General features: G+C 40.7%; 1 protein-coding gene across 2 annotated transcripts in view; it reads left to right on the top strand.

The window, feature by feature from the left end:
- The window catches only part of ANK3 (ankyrin 3), a 611,274-nt gene that overhangs the window by 116,908 nt on the left and 474,012 nt on the right, over positions 1 to 20,354 (top strand). Inside the window, exon 1 of one of the 2 annotated variants that reach the window (XM_036265482.1) lies at positions 15,908 to 16,460. The exons of the other annotated variant lie outside the window; for it this stretch is intronic. Coding sequence (XP_036121375.1) covers positions 16,398 to 16,460 — 63 coding nt within the window. The 5' untranslated portion in view covers positions 15,908 to 16,397. Of the gene's footprint in view, positions 1 to 15,907; positions 16,461 to 20,354 lie in introns of those variants that run through there. 2 annotated transcript variants of the gene reach the window in all.

The following is a 20,354-nucleotide window of genomic DNA, read 5'->3' as shown; positions in this document are numbered from 1 at the left end:
CACTTTTCAGCTAATAATATTAGCAGCCATTGATGATCATTGCTTTGACCCATCATTTCATTGGGCATTAAAAAATAATAATATTCTAATTCTCTCACTTCTTAATTTATTAGCTAGAATATTTCTTCATAGAAAATCTTTTCTTTATAAGAAGTTTGGTTACTTTGAAATGTAGTTTCTACAGCAATGACAGGATTAATATTTGCTTCTTTTGTTTTACCTAGTAGTTTTCAAATGAGTTGGTTCCCTCAGGTATCCTCCAAAAGGAAATAATGTTTATGTTTTTTTAGTGTTCTTATAGTTTCTGGATTTAAATATATTTGATGTATGTAACCTAGGATGCCAAGTTGTTTCAGGCTCATCTTACATTTCTCTGCCCAAGATCTTGAATCAGCCATTTCTCCAAGGAGTCTGGTTCCTTTAAGTGAATAAATGGTACTGAGAGAACATGCCTGGGCACCTGAATTTTACGCTTCCTGAATTTTCAATCTGGATTCTGCATTAGTTAAAAAAACTCTAGTAACAGGAGCCTTTATCTCAGAAGCTTAATGCAATTTAAGTTTATCTTTATATATTGGTAGGCAGTCCTCCATGCAATGATTAGGGACCCAAAATCTATTTATCCTGTAGTTCCAACAACCCATAGTGCCTCAGAATTCTCTTCTGTGAGATGAGTGATGCTTACAGGAAAAGTGGAAGATAACACACATTATTTCTACAATCATCATGCTAGTGAGGACTGGTCATACGGACCAGTGGCAACATGATAGTAAAGGTGGTCCCTGGCGGGGCAACTCTACATGGTAGCAGAGCGCACGTCTTCTTTGAATGTCAAGTTGTGTCTGCCAGAGACCAACTCTTTTGGCACCCAAATTTATATGTTCCTCCCTACTTTCACTGAAGAGACAATCCAAAATCTTAGTCATTTTCTGCATCCAGCTTGAAGTATAGCATTTCTCCCCACCCCGAATGAATATATATAGGCAGGATAACCACAATAAACATTCCCATTTGGAAAATAGGAGAAGGAGATAGAAATATTTCTGGTCCATAGAAATTTTGGAATATTGTCAGGTATGCATTATGAAGTGCTCTGGCATTGGATGAAATTATTTTTTAATTTTATTTACTTAAAAATTTTAGCCTGGTTGGTGTGGCTCAGTGGTTGAGTGTGGACACATGCATCAAGAGGTCGCTGGTTCGATGCCCAGTCAGGGCAAATGCCCAGGTTGTGGGCCCAGTCCTCAATGGGGGGTGTGCAGGAGGCGGCTGATCAATGTTCTCTCTCATTGATGTTTCTCTCTCTCTCTCTCCCTCTCCCTTCCTCTCTCTCTAAAAATCAATAAAGAAAAAAAATTTTATTCAATTTATCAGGGTGATATTGGTTAATAAAATTATATAGGTTTCAAGTATACAATGCTATAATTCATCTCTGTATATTGTATTGTGTGTTCACCACTCAAAGTCAAATCTCCTTCTGTTACCATTTATTCCCCCTTTGCCCTCTTCTGCCCCCCCACCCCACCCCCTTTTTCTCTGGTAATCACCATACTGTTGTCTGTGCTTATGAGTTGTTTGTTTGTTTGTTTGCTTAATCCCTTCACTTTTTCACCTAGTCTCCCAACACCCCTCCTCTCTGACAGCTGTCAGGTTTATTTCCTGTATCTATGAGTCTGTTTCTGTTTTGTTTGTTTGTTTATTTTGTTCATTAAATTCCACAGATAAATGAAATCATATAGTATTTGTTTATATTTCTCTGACTGACTTATTTCACTTAGCATAATACTAATTGCTGTTGTAAAAGATAAGATTTCCACCCTGGCCGGTTAGGGTCAGCAGTTAGAGTGTTGGCCTGCGGTCCAGAGAGACCTGGGTTCGGTTCCCGCTAAGGGCACGTATCTCGGTTGCAGTTTGTCCCCGGCCCTGGTTGGGTTGTGCAGCCATTCGATGTGTCCCTTCACGTCGATGTTCCTCTTTCTCTCTCTCTCTCCTCTCTCTCCTGAACAAAAAATGGAAAAATGTCTTTGGGTGAGGATTGAAAAAAAAGGGTAAGATTTCCTTCTTTTTATTGCTGAGTAGTATTCCATTGTGTACCACAGCTTTTTTATCCATTCATCTACTCATGGGCACTTGGGCTGCTTCCAAATCTTGTTTTTTTTAAAACACTGCAATGAACATAGGGGTGCATATATTCTTTCAAATTAGTGTTTTGGGATTCTTTGGATATATTCTGAGAAGTGGAATTGCTGGGTCATAAGGCAGTTCCATTTTTAATTTTTTTGAGGTAACTCCATACTTCTTTCCACAGTGGCTGCACCAATCTGCATTCCCACCAACAGTGCATGAGGGTTCCCTTATCTCTACATCCTTACCAATGCTAGTTGTTTGTTGATTTATTGATGATAGCCATTCTGACAGGTGTGAGGTGATATCTCGTTGTGATTTCACATTGCACTTCTCTGATGGTTAGTGAGGTTGAGCATCTTTCCATGTGTCTGTTGACCATCTCTATGTCCTCTTTGGAGAAGTGTCTATTCAGGTCCTGTGCCCATTTTTAAACTGAATTGTTTGGGAGATTTTTGATGTTGAGTTGTACAGGTTCTTTATAAATGTTGGATATTAAGCCCTAATCAGATGTATCATTGGCAAACACATTCTCTCATTCAGTGAGTTGTCTTTTTATTTTGTTGATAGTTTCCATTACTATGCAAAAAACATTTTAGTTTTATGTAGTACCATTTGTTTATTTTTTCTTTTGTTTCCCTTGCCTGAGAAGATATATTAGAAAAAATATTGCTATGAGAAATGTCTGAGATTTTACTGCCTCTGTTTCATCTAGAATTATTATAGTTTTGAATCTTACAATTAAGTCATTAATCCATTTTGTGTTTATTTGTGTGTATAGTGTAAGAAGGTGGTCTACTTTATTTCTTGCATGTATCCAATTTTTCCAATGCCATTTATTGAATAGATTTTAATTTATTTATTGAATAGTCTTTTTTTCATTGTATGTTGTTGTTTCATTTGTCAAATATTAATTGACCATAACAGCATGGGTTTATTGCATAAAAAAATACCTAGGAATAAATTTAACCAAGGATGTAAAAGACCTGTACTCAGAAAATTATAAGACACTGAAGAAAGAAGTTGAACGAAGATACAACTTGGGTTCTGTTTTGGGTTCTGTTCCATAGATCTATATGTCCTTTTTTATGCCAGTACCATGCTGTTTTGATTACTATGGACTTGTAGTATAGTTTGATATCATGTAGCATGATTTCTCTGACTTTATTCTTCTTTCTCACATAGCTGTAGCTATTTGGGATTTTTGTAGTTCTGTATACATTTTTGAAATATTTGTTGTAGTTCTGTGAAATATGCCATTGGTATCTTGATAGGAATTGTGTTGAATCCGTAGATGGCTTTGGGTAGTATGGACATTTTAATCATGTTAATTCTTCCTACCCATGAACATGGTATGTGCTTCCACCTATTTGTATCTTCGTTCAACTTCTTTCTTCAGTGTCCTATAATTTTCTGAGTACAGGTCTTTTACATCCTTTGTTAAATTTATTCCTAGGTATTTTTTTATGGAATTGTTTTCTTAATTTCCCTTTCTAACAGTTCATTATTAGTGTATAAAAATGCAAATGATTTCTGGATATTTATTTTGTATCCTACTACTTCACTGAATTCATTTATCAGTTTTAGTAGTTTTTTGGTAGAATATTTAGGGTTCTCTATACACAGTATCATGTCAACTTCAAATAATGAGAGTTATACTTCTTTCTTTCCAATTTGAATGCCTTTTATTTCATCTTCTTGTCTGATTGCTCATACTGTATTGAATAAGAGTGATGAAAGTGAACATCTCTGTCTTGTTTCCGATTTTAAGGAAAAAGCTGTTAGTTTTTGCCCTTGCAGTATAATGTTGGCTATGAGTTTGTCCTGTGTAGCCTTTATTATGTTGAGGTGTATTCCCTCTATTCCCACTTTGCTGAGAATTTATCATAAATGGGTGCTGGATTTTATGAAATGCTTTCTCTGCATCTATTGATGTGATCATGTGATTTTTATTCTTCAGTTCGTTTATGTGGTATATCACCTGTACTGAGTTTTAGATATTGTACTAACCTTGAATCCTTGGAATAAATCCCACTTAATCATGGTGTATGATCTTTTTAATGTATTGCTGGATCTGGTTTGCTAATATTTTGTTGAGGATTTTAGCATATATGTTCATCAGGAATTTTGGCCCATAATTTTTTTTTTGTAGTGTCTTTTTCTGATTTTGGAACTGGGATAATGCTGGCCTCATAAAATGAGTTTGGGAGTCTTCCTTTCTCTTGAATTTTTTGGAATAATTTGGGAAGGATATGTGTTGGTTTTTTAAATATTTGATAAAATTCACCTGTGAAGCCATCAGTCCAGGACATTGTTGGAAGTTTTTAAAAATAATTTTTCTGTACTGATTTTAGACAGAGAGGAAGGGAGAGTGAGATAGAAACATCGATGAGAGAGAACATCAACTGGCCACCTCTAGCATGCCTCACACCGGGGACCAGGCCCACAACCTGGGCATGTGTCCTGACCAGGAATCGAACTGGCAACCTCTTGGTGCATGGGATGATGCTCAACCACTGAGCCACACCAGCTGGACTATTGGAAGTTTTTTTATTACTGCTTCAATTTCACTAGTTGTAATCAATCTATTCAGGTTTTCTGATTCTTCCCGATTGAGTTTTAGAAGATTGTGTTTCTAGGAATTTATCTGTTTCATTCGTATTGTCCAATTTGTTGGCATATAGTTATTTGTACTCAGGTTGAATGAGGTAGACTCTGTGAGTCACCAGGTAGGGGCAAGTGATGTTCACCAGATTCATACAGGCTTAAACTCAGTGCCAGTGCTGGGTCTGAGGCCATTCAGCAAAAGTCCCAAGGTGTACTAAGTCTACCTTACCCCTGCTGGGTACCCATAGACCTTTGTGGTGGGACAGGGTCTCAGGGAGTTGTCAGGGTGAGCCCAGCAGGGTTTACCATGCCCCAAAAGACCAACAGTTGGCCATTTGAAGGGACGCCTCTGTACCAGTCAGGCTTGTAAGAGAAAAACTGCCCCCATCCTAGAGCCACAAAACTCAGTTCTGTCAGGAGCTGGAGCTCAGCAGGGTGGGGCTGCTGGGAGTTGGGATGTTGAGGCTAGTGGATCTCCCATGAGGGGGAGGTGCTGTTCAGGCTCACAGGAAGGTGGAGGGAGTGGCATTCCCCCAGGCTGACACCGTAAGGAATGGAGTGCTGCACCCAAGAAAGATGGTGTCTGTGATGTGCAGAGTGACTCAGCACAGGGATCCTGGCAGCTGTTCCTTCAGCTGTCTCTCCAAAACCACAAACCCCAGTCTCCTCATAGAACCCTGGTCCGCTCTGCCCTCCCTCTGCTGGAGCCCAGGGTGAGTGGCTACGAATGAATTTTTGTGCATTCGCCCTTTAAGAGGGTGCCTGTGTCTCTAGCAAACTCCCCTCTCCCTGGGAAACAGTATCCCTGATGACTTTTACAGCCAGATGTTATATGGGCACCTCTTCCTAGCTCTGGTGGTCTGGGCAGGGGAGCTGCCATGCTCTTCAGAGGAAAACTTTGCAGCTGAGATATCCCTCCAGAATCTCAGTCTCTGCCCTTTGGGGCGAGACCAGCCCCTTTGCATCTCTGCCCTTCCTACCACTCTCAATGTGGCTTCTTCTGCAAATCTGCTCTTATAAGACTTCTGTTCAGCTAGTCTTCAGTTGGTTATTCAGGTTGATTGTTCTATATTTTAGTTGTAATTCCAGTTTGGTCCTGGGAGGAGAAGAGTGTAATATTCACCTACTCCACTGCCATCTTGCATTCTTAAAACATGGAGTTTGATCAGTTTTGCCAAGTCTGGGTTAGAATTGACTTACTACTTCCATATGAAATTTTCTTATTAGACTAGACTTGAATTCTACTTTCAGTTGCTGTGAGCATTTCCCTGTTCATTGCTTTCTATGTGCCCTTGCCTATATTCTCTGGAACGCTCATCCTTATTTGTTTTTGTACCTGACTACATTTGAAGTGGCTGTTGAAGACTAGGCCATCCTTGGGAGCTATAAAATTATTATAGTCTGCTTCCTATTCTTGCAAGCTGGAAGGTAATTTTGGAGATTCGAAGTTTTGTTGGTTTTTTGTTTTGTTTTGTTTTAGTTTCAAACGCTCTAAGTCTTTTTTTAATAAAAGAAAACGAATACAGTTCCTTCAAAACCTTGGTAGGGTCATGATCTATATCCTTCCAGTTAGTTCTGTGTGCCAGTAACCTCATCCGAAGTTCTGCCAAGGTCTGACTGTTAAGCATTGTTTGCTTTGCTCCTCAACTCCTTTGGCTGCGTCCCTCATTTAGGTGGGGGTGTTAAGAGGCCACCTGTGACAGTAGAAAGCAAACCATATTTTTAATTTGCTCTTTACCCCAAGCTGAGTCTTAATGGGACTGTGTCCTTCAAAGCCTTTCCCAGTCTTCTCTCTTACCATCTGCAGTCTTGAGACACTTGGCTTTTCATCCTTTCAAGTCCCCAGATTTCTGGACTTCCCCCTCTGTTTTTATTTTCTCCCAATATTTACCTAAGCTCTTCTCTTTCTTCTGTAACCTTGCTCAGTGCCGCCAATAGTAACCAGCACATGCAAAACACACAGGCACAGCAAGTGTGCAGTCTGCTTTTCGAGTTACCATGGGCGAGATTTACCAGGTGTGTCAGCGCTGTGTACACCAACGCTGTCCCGGTCTCCGGCCCCCAGCGCCGTGCCCCGGCTGCCCGCTGCCTGCTGCCAGGCCCATTTCTCATATCTGTTCTGGCAGCCCTGCTCTCGAAGGCACTAATTTCTCTGTCTGTTAGGGCAGTGTAGCTGCCGCAACGGAGACTGTCACAGAACTTTAGATCTAAAGAAAGACTTTAGACATCATGCAGTCCATCCAACTCCTCTTCATTTTAGGAATCAGGAACCAAGACAGGAAATGGCTGAGGCTCGTCCAGAGCCACACGGTGACCTGGAGGCCTGACTGGGCCGTGACAGGCTTTGCCCTTCAGCCCGTGGCTTAGCCTGGCACATCCTGGAGGCTTAATGAATATTTTTCAGATTAAATTGGGACTAAAGATTAAGTCTAATTCTATGAGGGATCACTGAGACTCAGACTAGAAGAGAGGAAGGGAGACAAATTCAGGAAACAATTGGAACTTCAGTCAAAATGCCTCCAAAAAAGTATACCTGGAAAACCTAATATTGTATCTTTTGTACATTTTCCTGCTTTAAATCTTAATCAAAATGCTAAGGACAGCCCTGGCCGGTTTTACTCAGTGGTTAGAGCGTCGGCCTGCGGTCCAGAGAGACCCGGGTTCGGTTCCCGCTAAGGGCATGTACCTTGGTTGCAGTTTGTCCCCGGCCCTGGATGGGTCGTGCGGGTGGCAGCCACTCAATGTGTTCCTTTCACGTCGATATTTTTCTCTCTCTCTCTCTTTCTCTCTCTCCCTCCTGCTCTGTCTGAATAAAAAATGGAAAAAAGTCCTTGGGTGAGGATAAAAAAATGCTAAGGACATATTGATGGCATAGTTTTGAGATAGTGGTTTTGATATAGTCTTAGTAATAAGTCACTGAATATTTAGATTAAAACCTCTTTCAAATAATTGTCCCCTTAGCTTGGTTCCCAGTCTTCCTCTCACTATCTCTGAGGGGTAGGGGTGCGTAGGTGGGGCCATACTTTTGGTGAGAGGGACCAAGGTTAAGGAAAGAGGTAGTTGGAAGAAATAAAAACCATCGTTTTTGGACCTGGCTGGTTTGGCTCAGCGGTTAGAGCGTCGGCCCGTGGACCAGAGTCACTGGTTTGATTCCTCAGTTAAGGGCACATACCTCAGTTGCAGTTTGTCCCTGGCCCTGGTCAGGGTCGTGCGGGAGGCCACCAGTCAGTGTGTCCCTCTCACGTCGATGTTTCTCTCTCTCTCCTTTTCTCCCTCTACCTCCCTCCCACTCTTTGTGCGTTAGTGCCAGGTGGGAAGCAGCCTGCTGAAATGTCCACATCCATGCCTGCTCCCACGCCACATCCAAATGTACAGACAGGCCTGCGCATTTCAGATAACATCACGTTTTAAGTGTAGGACAGTGTCGGGCATGCCTCGGGGCTTAATAATTCTGTCACTCGTTAATCCAGGTGGTATTTACGAAGGACCCATTCTGTACCAGGCCCCATGCTGGCACTTAGGATTCATACATGACACGATACAAGTATTGTGCCAGGATCTTAGAGGTGACGTGATGTATTAAGTTTCAGAATGTTGTACTGGACGATGATATTGGGTGTACCATTTTTGAAGGTGATAAAAGTTTTCGTGGACACAGATGTGATCCTCTTGAATACTCACTCTGTCTTCTGCCACAGAGTCAGGTGAGACATTCTTGGAGTCAACTTCTTTGGGAACCTTTGTCACCCTCGAGCCTGAAAAGGGCCCCATCAAATGGGCTGGGCTGTATTTGCTGTGAAGGTGTTCTACTTACTGATTTGGGGATGTTTTCTGGATGAGCACATCTTTCGTTTTCAAGTCAGAGTCAGTGTAAAAGTTGAATTTGCACTTGTGGAAGTTGATTTACAGACTGTTACTAGAGCCAAAGAATAAAGAATTCCTGCACCCTGGCCGGGTGGCTCACTTGGTTAGATCGTCGTCCTGATACGCCAAGGTTGCAGGTTCATCACCAGTCAGGCACATACAAGAATCGACTAATGCATGTATGAATAAGTGGAACAACAAATTGATGTTTCTCTCTTTCTCACTAAAGAAAAAAATTAACAAAAATTTTAAAATAAAAGAATGCATGTATACCAAGATTAATTATTTTGAGAGTTTTCTTAATAGCTTTGTAAGATGTAGTGCATCATCTCAGAGAAAAAATAAATTCTCATACAGAATCATACTATAAAAATGAATTGTGTCAACAAAACTTTATATGAAAATATTCTTGTTCTTTAAAAAAATCTTTTATAGAGGGCATTAGGAAGGAGCAGAAGTTGGACAGGTTTATTATTGCAGTGCTGGGTTCCAGCTAACTAAAGATGGCATGCCAATATGCTGTGTGCTGGCTATCGTCCGGATAGGGCTTTTATCAATTGATTTAGATAGTGGTTGCAGTTTCCTAATCACTTACTAATTTCTCATTTTGATTTAGAGGAGAGGCTGTGTGTTTTTCAGTATCTGATTCTTAGACCTAAAATTAAATTCATCTTTACTGATTATCCTGATAGACTTGAGTATAGTCATAAAAATAAAGTTCACAAAATAAGAAATGAAAGTGATCAGTAAACATGAAGAAATGCAACATTTCTATCAACCAGAGACATGCAAATGAAAATCCAGCATAATAATATTTTTCCTTTGCAAATTTGGCAGATATTACAAAAGACTGATGCTAACTTATGTTGACGCCGGAGTGAGTAAACACACATCTTTCCGCACCGCTGAGGATTGCTCAGAGGGATGATGAGTGATGGATTCTGAAGGAATATCATCCCTATTGTTTTTCCTCCGTGACTTTCCGAATCGTATTACTATGTCTTAAATGTACAAACCCTTTACAATCAGAGGTCTGTTTTTATGTCCAAAGCATCAATATAAAAAGAATATGAGGAGGATGGCAACAGGTTTGAAGTTCCCTGGGACCCCTCACTTCAAGAGGAATTTGTGTTCTTATTTGGTTGGAGGAATATGGGTAAGGACTATGACAGACCTAGAGTATGTGTGGCAATCAATAAAAAACTTTTTTTTAAATTAAGGATACTACCTTAACTCTATCATTTTTACTTCCAACTACTCTGAGGATTCATCATGACGAAAACACCACTGGCGGGAGCGTAGGCCTGGCTTCGAGTCCGGTGCCATCTGGACCCTGGGCTGAAGGGGGCAGCATCCTGGCTTCACCGGCACGCGAGGCAGGAGGCTGCCGGAGCAGCTGTCCAGATCTTTACTCCACAGACTCTGCTTCAATACCAATTCCTCTTTCACTGTAGTTTCTGCTTTATCTATTTTTATTTTTGCTACTAGAAACATCTCTCGAGTCTGTTCCTTCTCTTGTTCCATGAACAAATCATTTCAGTCATTGTCGCCAACGATTATTAAGGAAACGAGGTAACACACAGGAGGTGTACAGACACACTTGTCACTGTATCGTGATGGTTTTAGTCAAGGTGGCACTAACGTTACTCTAACATTTTAATATACAATGAGATCTGGCTTAAGTTAACGTTTTGAAACATCTATTTTTTCCTTGCCCCTTTTATTTTAGTAGGTGAAAAAAGAAGGGTCTCAGTATTACTGTGCTGATTGACTGTGGAGAGTTGAGAAGCTGCTGTTTCTGTGGACATTTGATGAAAAAGATACCAGTGGAGCTTTGGACCATCTTTCGCGCAGTCTTTTCACAACAATAAGAGAAAACCCAGCGGGGCTACTGGCGCCATTTGGGTGTGGATCCAAACATAAGATCATACTTCTTAATCATTTTAATATTACACTGATGGAGATTATCTTTTACAACGCAAGGGAAGGTCTTTAGAATCTGTCTGCCTGGTTCTTTTCAAAATCATTTAGGACCTCTATTGTTATGAAGTAAAACACATGGATTTAGGGAAGATCAAAGGAATGACTCATCAGACCGGTCCCCTCACAGAAGGATGGGTATCTGGCAGGCCAGTTCACCAGGCCTCTGAAGAGAATTGTTATTGTAGTGAAAGAAAATTACCCTGCTCAGAAAAATCATACTGACGAACCTGCAAAGACTCAAGGGAAAAAATAAACAACAACAACAACAAAAACGCATCACCCATTTACTGGCTGTATCTTTTTGAACATTTTGTCTCTCCTTGTTTCACTAATCTACTGTGATTATATCATTACATTTTAATGGGCCCATGGCTGAATAATCAGGAAAGAAAGAACACCCGGAACAAAATAGGAAAATCCTGCCATGGACTTGCCTGAAGGGTTCTGAAGCATTGTCAAAATGGAACTAGCTCATCAAACCTGAAATTTCACAGATAGTGTTGCTTAGAGCAAAGCTAGGTTTAAGAAAGTCTATTTAAAAATATGAATGAGTAGTACCAATGGCCAGTGGATATGGCAAAAATGATGTGGGTATTTGGGAACAGGCTGAAAATTGAGTCAAGATCCGGTCTCTCTTACCTCATGCCCACACCGACCTGAATGTTGAGTTGCTCTGAGCAGATGTGCAGATATCACTGTATGTCATTAAAATTTTTTTTCTTTATTGATTTTAGAGAGAGAGGAAGGGAGAGGGAGAGAGAGATAGAAACATAGATGAAAGAGAACATCAATTGGCCGCCTCCTGCATGTGCCCCTCTGGGGATTTTGCCCACAACCTGGGCATATGCCCTGACCAGAAATCAAACTGGCTACTTCTTGGTGCGTGGATTGATGCTCAACCACTGAGCCACACTGGCCGGGCTGTATGTCATTTTTCAATCAGAAGACTAGAAGCTTGAATACACAGAGCACTTTATTTCAGAAGTTTTCACTCGCATTAGAAATATCAAGACATTGTATAAAACATAATGGCTTTTATACATACAACTATATTATGATACTTTTCATATTTAGAAATCATTGCTAGAGATGGCCCAGGAGTTTAGGGGCTCACTAGAGGCAGTGGGCAAGCAGGAGGATGAAGCAACAGTGATGCTGATGGTGGAAGAAACCTCAGGACCATCCTTAGCCTAAGGCAACCGCAAGTCTGTGGGATGAAGATGGACCAGTTGGGCTCATGAAGCAACCACCTATTTTTTGTCACACTCTTTCTCTTGTTTCCTTCTTTCTTAGCCTTCACACAAAAGAGGGCAAGGTAAATAAATACCGAAACCCCACAGTGAAGGTTCCATTTCCCAATGAACCCTAGTTATTATTTTTTTCTAATTTAAGGCAAATGCGTAACTAGTGAACCTGTTTGCTTACCACTGGACAGGATCTCAAACCTCACTGTGGGTTCACATCACCCTGTCCGGGAGGTCCCGGCACAGTGGAAAGAAAGGCCTTCAGAGGGGGAGTCAGCAGAGCTGTCCCCGTTCCCAGCTCTGCTGGAAGTGTCTGGGCGACCTCAGGGAAGAGCTGCGCGGGCCACAGGTGGATGAAGGGAGAACATCTCCGTCTTCACTTGACCCTCTGAAGAGATTTGTGGCGAAGCAGTTTACCTGCCTGTCTTTTGTCTTTGACAAGTATTTTAAACATGAAGGACTGATGAGCGGTATCAAGGGAGTGCTGTTAGATTTAGCAACTACTTCAGCTTGGCAACTAGGAGTGTAACTTACAGTAAGTACAGGACGTCCCAGCCTTAAAAATAAACTTTGCCTATTCATATAGGTATGTCTGCTGAACTTCAATGGGAAGTGGTATTTTTTTTTTTTATCTTTAATGTTGTGCTTTCATTTTTTTGGTCAAGAAATTATATGTAGTGTGAGAGTTTTCAAGTGAATCCGATGCAGAATATATTTTTATAAATTTGCTTCCTGATAATCCCAGCCCAGATATTTGTCCTATGTAAGCTACTTTCATTTTAAAAATAGATCTGTTCTACAAGACTTAACTTGGCCCTGGTTGTTGTCCTCTTAAGCGAGTTATTTAATTTAAAAATAGAACTGTCTCAGTAGATCTGTATCAAGGAGTTTATGATGGTTTTTATCTGGAGCGGCTCTCATTAGGCAGTCAGTTCTGCGGGCTCAGGTTTGGGAGCGTTATAATCCAGGCCTCTTTACCTCTGGCATCCTGACCGAGAAGTTTGGTTCCCAGGTTGGTGGTTTCAGTGTATTTCGCTTGTAAGTTTTTCCTTTGGCTAAATTTAAGTTCCTCAAGGGCTGGGGGAATTTTATAACTTGGAGAAAAAGAGATCATCATTGAAAAGTAGTTAACATTGAACATTTTGGAGGCAGGTAATCAGCCTTAGACTGTTTTTAGATCAATCAAGTTCCTCTTTTAGCCAGAATGACTTTAATTTAAAATGCACGGGTACACCTTTGGATGTTAAAAACAGTCCGTGTTTCGGGGGAGGCACATCTGCAGAGTGAAAGTGTTAGAAACACCATTAAACAATACTAAGGAGCAGGTTCCTATTGAGTCTAAATCGTTTTCCTTCTCAACCTTTAAATGAAATTTGATATTAAATTTCACAAAGTGAAAATGTTTCATACTTTTAGAAATTAAATTAACATTGATTGTGTGATGTCTTAAGCTCTCAATTTTAACACAGAAACTCTTTTTGCCTTATGGATCCTTAGAGATGTAATCATTTGTCCACTCTAGAAAGTCCAGAACTGAACAAGTTGCGGGAAATAAACCTAAAACATGTTATACGTCACATACTTTTATTATTAAATCATATATTTTGTTACTTAAGTATACAGTTTGACATTTTAAAATTAATTTTCCAAACAGGGCTTTCTCTCAGATCTGATGATCTAATGTGACATCTTGAAATAGAGTCAATCAGATTTATGAGTTCCTCATCAGTAAGGATAATTTCTTCCTAGAATGATCATTTGTAGAATTTTGCCATCTAAGCTTCTCTTTAAAAGTCCTGCTTTTTTTCCATCCAGCCAGCAGAGAGCACCTCAGTGTATAGTATGAGCACCGTATATCCATGTGAATCCAGTCAGGATCATGCTTGGTCAAAGAAATGGGCAGACAGCTATCTTTAGTCACAATCTCATTTATGTCCTGTCAAGTCCAGTTTATTTCACGACTTTCCTAAAATTTCCATCAATTTAAACACACTTTTATAGTTTAAAAAAGTTTTTAAAATGACATTTCCCCCAAACACAGTCTTTGCTGTATACTTGGCCAGGCATTTTCCTGTTAGTTTTATTTTGTATACTTAAAATCCTAATTCATTTGAAATTTTTTACATGAATAAACACAATGTAGTTCCTATTTCTATACACCTTTGATTTTTTTTTTAAAAAAAAGAAAATAGGCTCACAGCCTGTGGATACTCAGTAAATAGTTGTTGACATACTTTTTCTGAGGAGGTTCTTCGACTTAGTAATTCTTTAGACACTAGGAATCAAAATATCACGGTTCTGTTATGGTTGGAGGCACTATTTCTGTTGCTTGACTAGTGAATAATACAAAGATTTAGTCTGACTCGGTCCACCTGCTTGCATCCTTTACCTTATATAGATTTTGTCTATAGCACCTACCTCATCCCTGTTCCTTAAAAGGTCCACAACTAGTAAACCCAGGCTTATCTGAGTAAAGTAAGTGAATGAGAAGCTGTACAAGTACTGCCGATTCCCCAGAATTCCCAGTGTTGTGAATATGAGGAAGAATTGAGTTGTGGAGAAATTTGCAAGGTTGATTCTGCCACAGTATGATTTTGTACCTTTCATTGCAAGATGAGAGGCCCAACCATTGTGGAACAGCAGCAGAAAATGGGAACGATGGGTAGGTTGCAGTTCAAGTCTGAACCGAAACTGGAAGGTGAGAATAGACGCCGGACACCATTTAGAATTCTGGCTGCACCAGACTTGCTGAGATACATGTTACTGCAGTTAAGTCCTGTGGAACTGCACCATTGAAAAGAAGCTGCAGTTGATAACCCACAGTTCAGAAAAACCACCTAGCTCTTTGCGGGGTTATTTGCACCCCTGTCCCCGGCTATGGGAAAGCCATCTCAAGTATCCCGTGATTTGAGGGCCAGTGAAAGCAATGTTAGTTGTGTATACTGTAGACACAAGCCCCCTTTGTATATAAGGTAAAGAATGTGGAATATTTTAGCATAAACATCTATCCCTTTGGCTCAATATTTTAGCATTATTTCCTCAAAACAGTGTTAAATCCTGTGACACACATCACTGAAAATTAGCCCTTGTCATGTCTTTTTCCCCACAAGGCTGTGTTTTATATTATTTTAATCCAACTTCTCCTGAATGCAAATGTTCTTGTTCAATTTAATCGAATACCTCCTGAATACAAATGTCAGAGTGAGGAAATAAGATGATTTATTCCTGGGTTCGGGGCCCCTGCAGGCGGATCTGAGCCTGCTCTCCACTTTCTTCTCCCTTTTTCCTCTTTTCCACCTGTTCCCGTCTTCCTTCTCTGTACCTGGGTCAGTCATCTGCTCAGAGAGACTTGTTCTGATGTCAGTGGTTGCCTGTGGCAGCTCGGAGACCCTTGCTCCTTCCTGAATCAGAATGTACCTGGCACTCTTCCAGAGACGCTGAAGTGACAGCTTCTGGTGGTCACCCAGCCATGTTTAAATGGCTGGAGGCCTGGTGAGGAAGTTTCCATCCAGGTGTTGACCCCTCCCCCCAAACACACACAGATACCCAGAAAACATCCTGAAGCCCGGGTCTCGGGATGGTGTGAAGCTTGGTGTGTGTACCTAGGTCTGAGAGTAGCCCTGCGCTAAACACGACCAGGAAGCACAGGGCTTTGCTTCTGTCCCGTTCTTAGGATCTCCTGAATATTCTGGAGGGTTTCTGGTTTGTTGGTTGATTGGTCAGTTGGTTGGTTGGTTGGTATAGTCATGGAAGGAAACCAATGATTAAATATGAATGACAGCAAATTAGATATGGGGCTTTCTGTAATTAGCCCTCCGTTAGAAACCGTTAGCTGAAAATGGGCAATTTGCCTAGCCTTTTGCTTATCTCAGAGAGAAAAGTAATGGAGAAAGTGTAATCTTCGGTTTCTCTAGTTGTAGTAGGGCTCTTTTATTGTTTGAATCACGGAGTGTTTTTCACCAACCAGTAACCTGATCTTTTATCACTCCCTGGACTGCCTCCTCCTCTGGTATGCCCTGATGTATTCAACACATGTGTGCATATGGGAGGCTCCAGCGCGGGGAGCAATTTACATTCGGCTTCCCAGCCTGCGAGAGGCAGCAAATCAGCCTCTGGGAAGGCTTCAGAGACTTGTCAGCAGTCGGGAGCTTATTTCTGTGTGTGTGAGGGTGTGTGTGTGTGTCTCTCTCTCTCTCTCTTCCTCTCTCTCTCTCTCTCACCATTTACAGGCTGGAATCACTGTGGAGAAACAAGCAACAAAGTCTTGTCAAGATTTTATCTCAGGGTAATGCTTAGTTAAAAACGAAAGACTGAAAGATTGATTTTCGTTAGAGGAGTAATTGACTGTTTGATGTAGAGAACACCCAGTTTCTTCCCGAGGAAAGCCGACAGGGCTACATGAGCAGCCCGCGGCTCTGACAGCAGCAGGGCTGGGTGTAAGCAGAGGCGGCTTGCCTGGGGAGCCCCGTAAATGGACTTTGGTCTCAATGCTTTGACTCTTTGTCGTGGTTGTGGATGTTGGAATACAGGCAGTGATCTCCTGTCTTTGATCGACTCACCTGATTTAAAGGAAAGATGAGTGAAGAACCAAAGGAGAAAAATGCAAAACCTGCTCATAGGAAAAGGAAAGGAAAAAAGGTAAGGAATAAATAAGCAACATGTTCTCTGTATTGTTCTGTGGCTCTGGGAGGAAGTGATCTGCAGGCTGGATTGTTAAAAGCTGGATTTTAAGAAGCTGCTACAATCCGAATGCTTTTGTTTTTCTAGTCTATTCATGAGTGTGTTCTGTGTTGGAGAAAAACATCACAACTCGGATACATTGCTAAAATATTTAAACAGTTAAATATAGTCATTTAGATTCACTGAAGTGGTGTGTTTTTCATAGTGATATTCAGGATTATTAAGTAAACACATATCCTAATTATGTGGGTGTGTGTGTTTTTTCCCCCTTTAAATTTTCCAGAATGCTTGTTAATCAAGAGGGCACAATTAATAATGAATATTATTATGGTATAGATGCTGAGCTTTAACACATATTTTAGGCAAACTTAGGGAAACCTGTAGTTACACTTTAAGATTACAGCATGGAGGTGAACTCCATTTTAATTATTGATCAGCTTATGGCTGACAAATTTCAGATTTGCCATTGACTCTGCATTTGTGCAGCCGTCTGCCTAAGTTGTTCATTATAATTTATAAAATTAATTTGTGTTCTCCATGCAAATTGAAGAATCTTCAAAATATAAATAAGTGATTATTATAAACCTGTAGATTCATTTTGGTTTTCTTGAATGCATGTGTCTTAAAATGTGCTTCTAACTTTTTAATACATTTTGAAATGGGGTTGTGGGCTGGTAATTCCCTAGGTCTGGCATTTGCTTTTTATTCGTTGTGGTTTATACTGGCTTCCACAGGGCGTGCCACCAATGCAAAAGAGAGTTGTGTATCTGTGACAAAGAAAAACACATCCTCAAAATCAGATTATATTCATAGCTCCTTAAGGAAAATGTGTACTATATTTTTTAATCTACAAAGTATTGAGATACTATATTTTAATTACTAGGATTGTAATATATAATTGTGACTCTTGAAAATGCTTCCTTGACCCAATGTAATGTATGCTCAGTCAATGGACACATAGAGAATGGATGGTTAGAGTAGAGAAGATAAAGATTTCAAGCACTCATTGACTTGTCAGGCATTTCAAAATGTTTCTGTAATCTGTTTATTATTTATGAAAGATTCATTTGAATATGGTCTTCTTAAAGGAGCTACTATCAGCAGCCGAGGACACGTTGATGACCAAGCCAGCATCCTAGGGCAGTGGCTGAGCGTCCTATAGATGGTGAAGCTGTGCCGACCAGCTTTAAGTCAGCCTTGACTTCTTGTTCATTGTCTCACCAGGGGTCGATGATGTTGTGAAGGTGCTATTCTGACTTCCCAAGGGAGCAGGCCACAGCTGCACAGCCACACGATTTGTTTAATGCCTGGCATTGTGGTGCTGGTCTCAGGGAAAGCTGTCAGCTTTGCTCGTGTTTATGAGATATGGCCTGAAGTGTCTGACAGGCTCCACCATGATTCTGCACACAGAGTGTCATGGGGAGCTCAGGCAGACATCATGAGCTACGACAGTGCAATCCAGATTAAAGTGAGCAGTGGCTGGGTCGGTTGTAAATCACTGAGCTTTTATGTGGAATCCTTTAACATGGGCATTTGTTCCCCTCTTCTTTGAAATTTCCCCAGCTGTGTTCCATTTCTCCTCATATAAAGTTATCCTACTCGGAGCATAATATGAAGTCAGTTGCTTTGAACCCTGTTCCCTTCCATTCCACACTCTTCCGACTGCAGCCAGGGTGCTCTTTATGAAAGCCTTCATCATCACACCGTGGCCTTTACCTTCCACTCTCCCTGTGGCCTGCTCAGTGAAACCCAAGTCCCTGACCATAGAGCTCAAGGCCCTTCACCATCTAACCTGCACCCACATCCCAAGCTTCTTCCCTTCACCATTTACTTCATGCACATCTGACTCCGTCCAAAGTGGCTTCTTATCAGTCCATGAATTAGTCTATTTCTTCTGATACTTATTCTTTGTCCATGGAGAAAGCACTTCTGTGTGAGCCTGCTTGGGGAAATCCGACCAGTCTGTGGAGGGCCAACCCAGATCTTGCTCTCTTGACATCTCTAATCGATTCACTCTAGTTAGAATTCAGCCAGTCTTCCGGATTGACACAGAGTCTTATACTGTCAGGACACTGGACACGTTCTGATTCATTTTCAAGTTATCATGGACCTGCTCTAGTCCCTTGTACGCATTGAACCCATTGGTATTCACATCAAGAGGCACTCAGCATACTCTTTCTATGTAGCTGACACCAAATAAGTGTCTCATTGGATTATCTGTACCATTTACTGACCAGAATACACAGTAATGTTCAGTGTTAGAGCAGATATCAAGTAGGAGATATATTTTAAATTAATAGTCTTTTTTCCCCCACATTTTTTGGATAAAGCATATAATATATTTTGTTGGGCATGTATACACATACACATACACGTGTGTGTGTGTGTGTGTTCCATATCCTTCTGAACCAAATATTTCAGAAGGACTCTGGGTGTTCTAGATGACCTACACTGCACGCAACATTGGTGGGTGTGGTCAAATGAAAGCCTTTCAGGTGGGAAATTTATGCCACCTGCCAAATTCCGTAGCAACAAGCTTCCCAGGTATTGTAAATATGTCCTAGTTATTTAAGGAATTATTTTCATAGAAAATTAAGTGAGGAATTCTTTTTATGTAGGACTATATCTCAAAATTGCTTTAAAAATTTTGCATTGGTATTGATTGTTTTCAGAACAGATCACATGTTTTTGGATATTGGGGTATAAAGTTTCTCATGAGATATATTTAATATTGGAGCCAGTGAGGTAAATGCGATGGAACCATTATGTTATTCCTTTGTTAGCACATAGTGAGTATTTTGCATTTTGCTCAGAAATATAAGGATTCAACTTTATATTAGGAAAGGTTTTTCTTCTAATAATTTCTCTATCTTGTTCTGGAGTGTGAAAAGGATATGTGTGTGTGTCCACATCGTGTAGCTATTTATCATCCTTATTCTAGCTGCAAGAGAAGGACTTACTAAAAGTCAGGAGACTGGAATAAAACTCCAGTCCTTCTTCTAACTTGCTCTCTTGTCTTTGAAAGGACAATCAAACTATCTGTAAAATGGGAATCATATACCTGGTACTGCTACTAGGGGTATTGTGAGAGTAACCAGCCACCAAAAATTAAGTGTAAAAAGTGACACATAATGATTTCATTCATTTAGCATCTGGATTTTTAGCTACGGCTGGGTGGCTTAAAATGCCGTAGACTGGGGCTCAAATAGCGGAGATGAATGTTTTCCCCGATCTGGAGGCTGGAAGTTCGAGACTGGGGTGTCAGCTTGGGCTCCGGTGAGGGCTCTTCCCGGCTTGTAGACAGCTACCTTCTCGTTGTGCGCTAATATACCCTCTCCTTGGCATATGCCACTGGAGAAGAAAAAGAACTTTCTCTTCTTCTTCTTATAATGCCACTGATCCTGTTGGATTAGGATCTGACCCATATGACCTCATCAAACTCTACTGCCAAGAGTCCCATCTCTAAATACCGTCACTTCTGGGGTTGGGACTTCAACATATGAATTGGGGGAGGCATGCAATTCAATCCATAGGAGTATCTAAAGAAGGGTGTACTGTCTAGCTTTCCAACTTAAAGATGTGTAATAAAACACGTAATAGTGATGGAAGGCCCTTGACTTAATTCAATTATTCAGAGGATGCTATGTAATGGACAACTTTCCATTGCTGGGCGGAGCCAGCTATGATAAACTAATTCATACAGACAGCATTAGGGGGACCCAATAAAGGTGAGTTCAAGTTCCATCAATCACAGGAAGAAGGGAGTGGTAAATTCCACTTAAGGATGACAGGAAAGGATAAATAGAGGAGGGCAAGCTTGAACTGCTGTTAAAAGGATATGTGTTCCCTAGA

Source organism: Molossus molossus, unplaced genomic scaffold, assembly GCF_014108415.1.
Source record: "Molossus molossus isolate mMolMol1 unplaced genomic scaffold, mMolMol1.p scaffold_m16_p_17, whole genome shotgun sequence".
NCBI classification, from domain to species: domain Eukaryota; kingdom Metazoa; phylum Chordata; class Mammalia; order Chiroptera; family Molossidae; genus Molossus; species Molossus molossus.
This window is presented reverse-complemented; position numbering and strand designations above follow the sequence as displayed.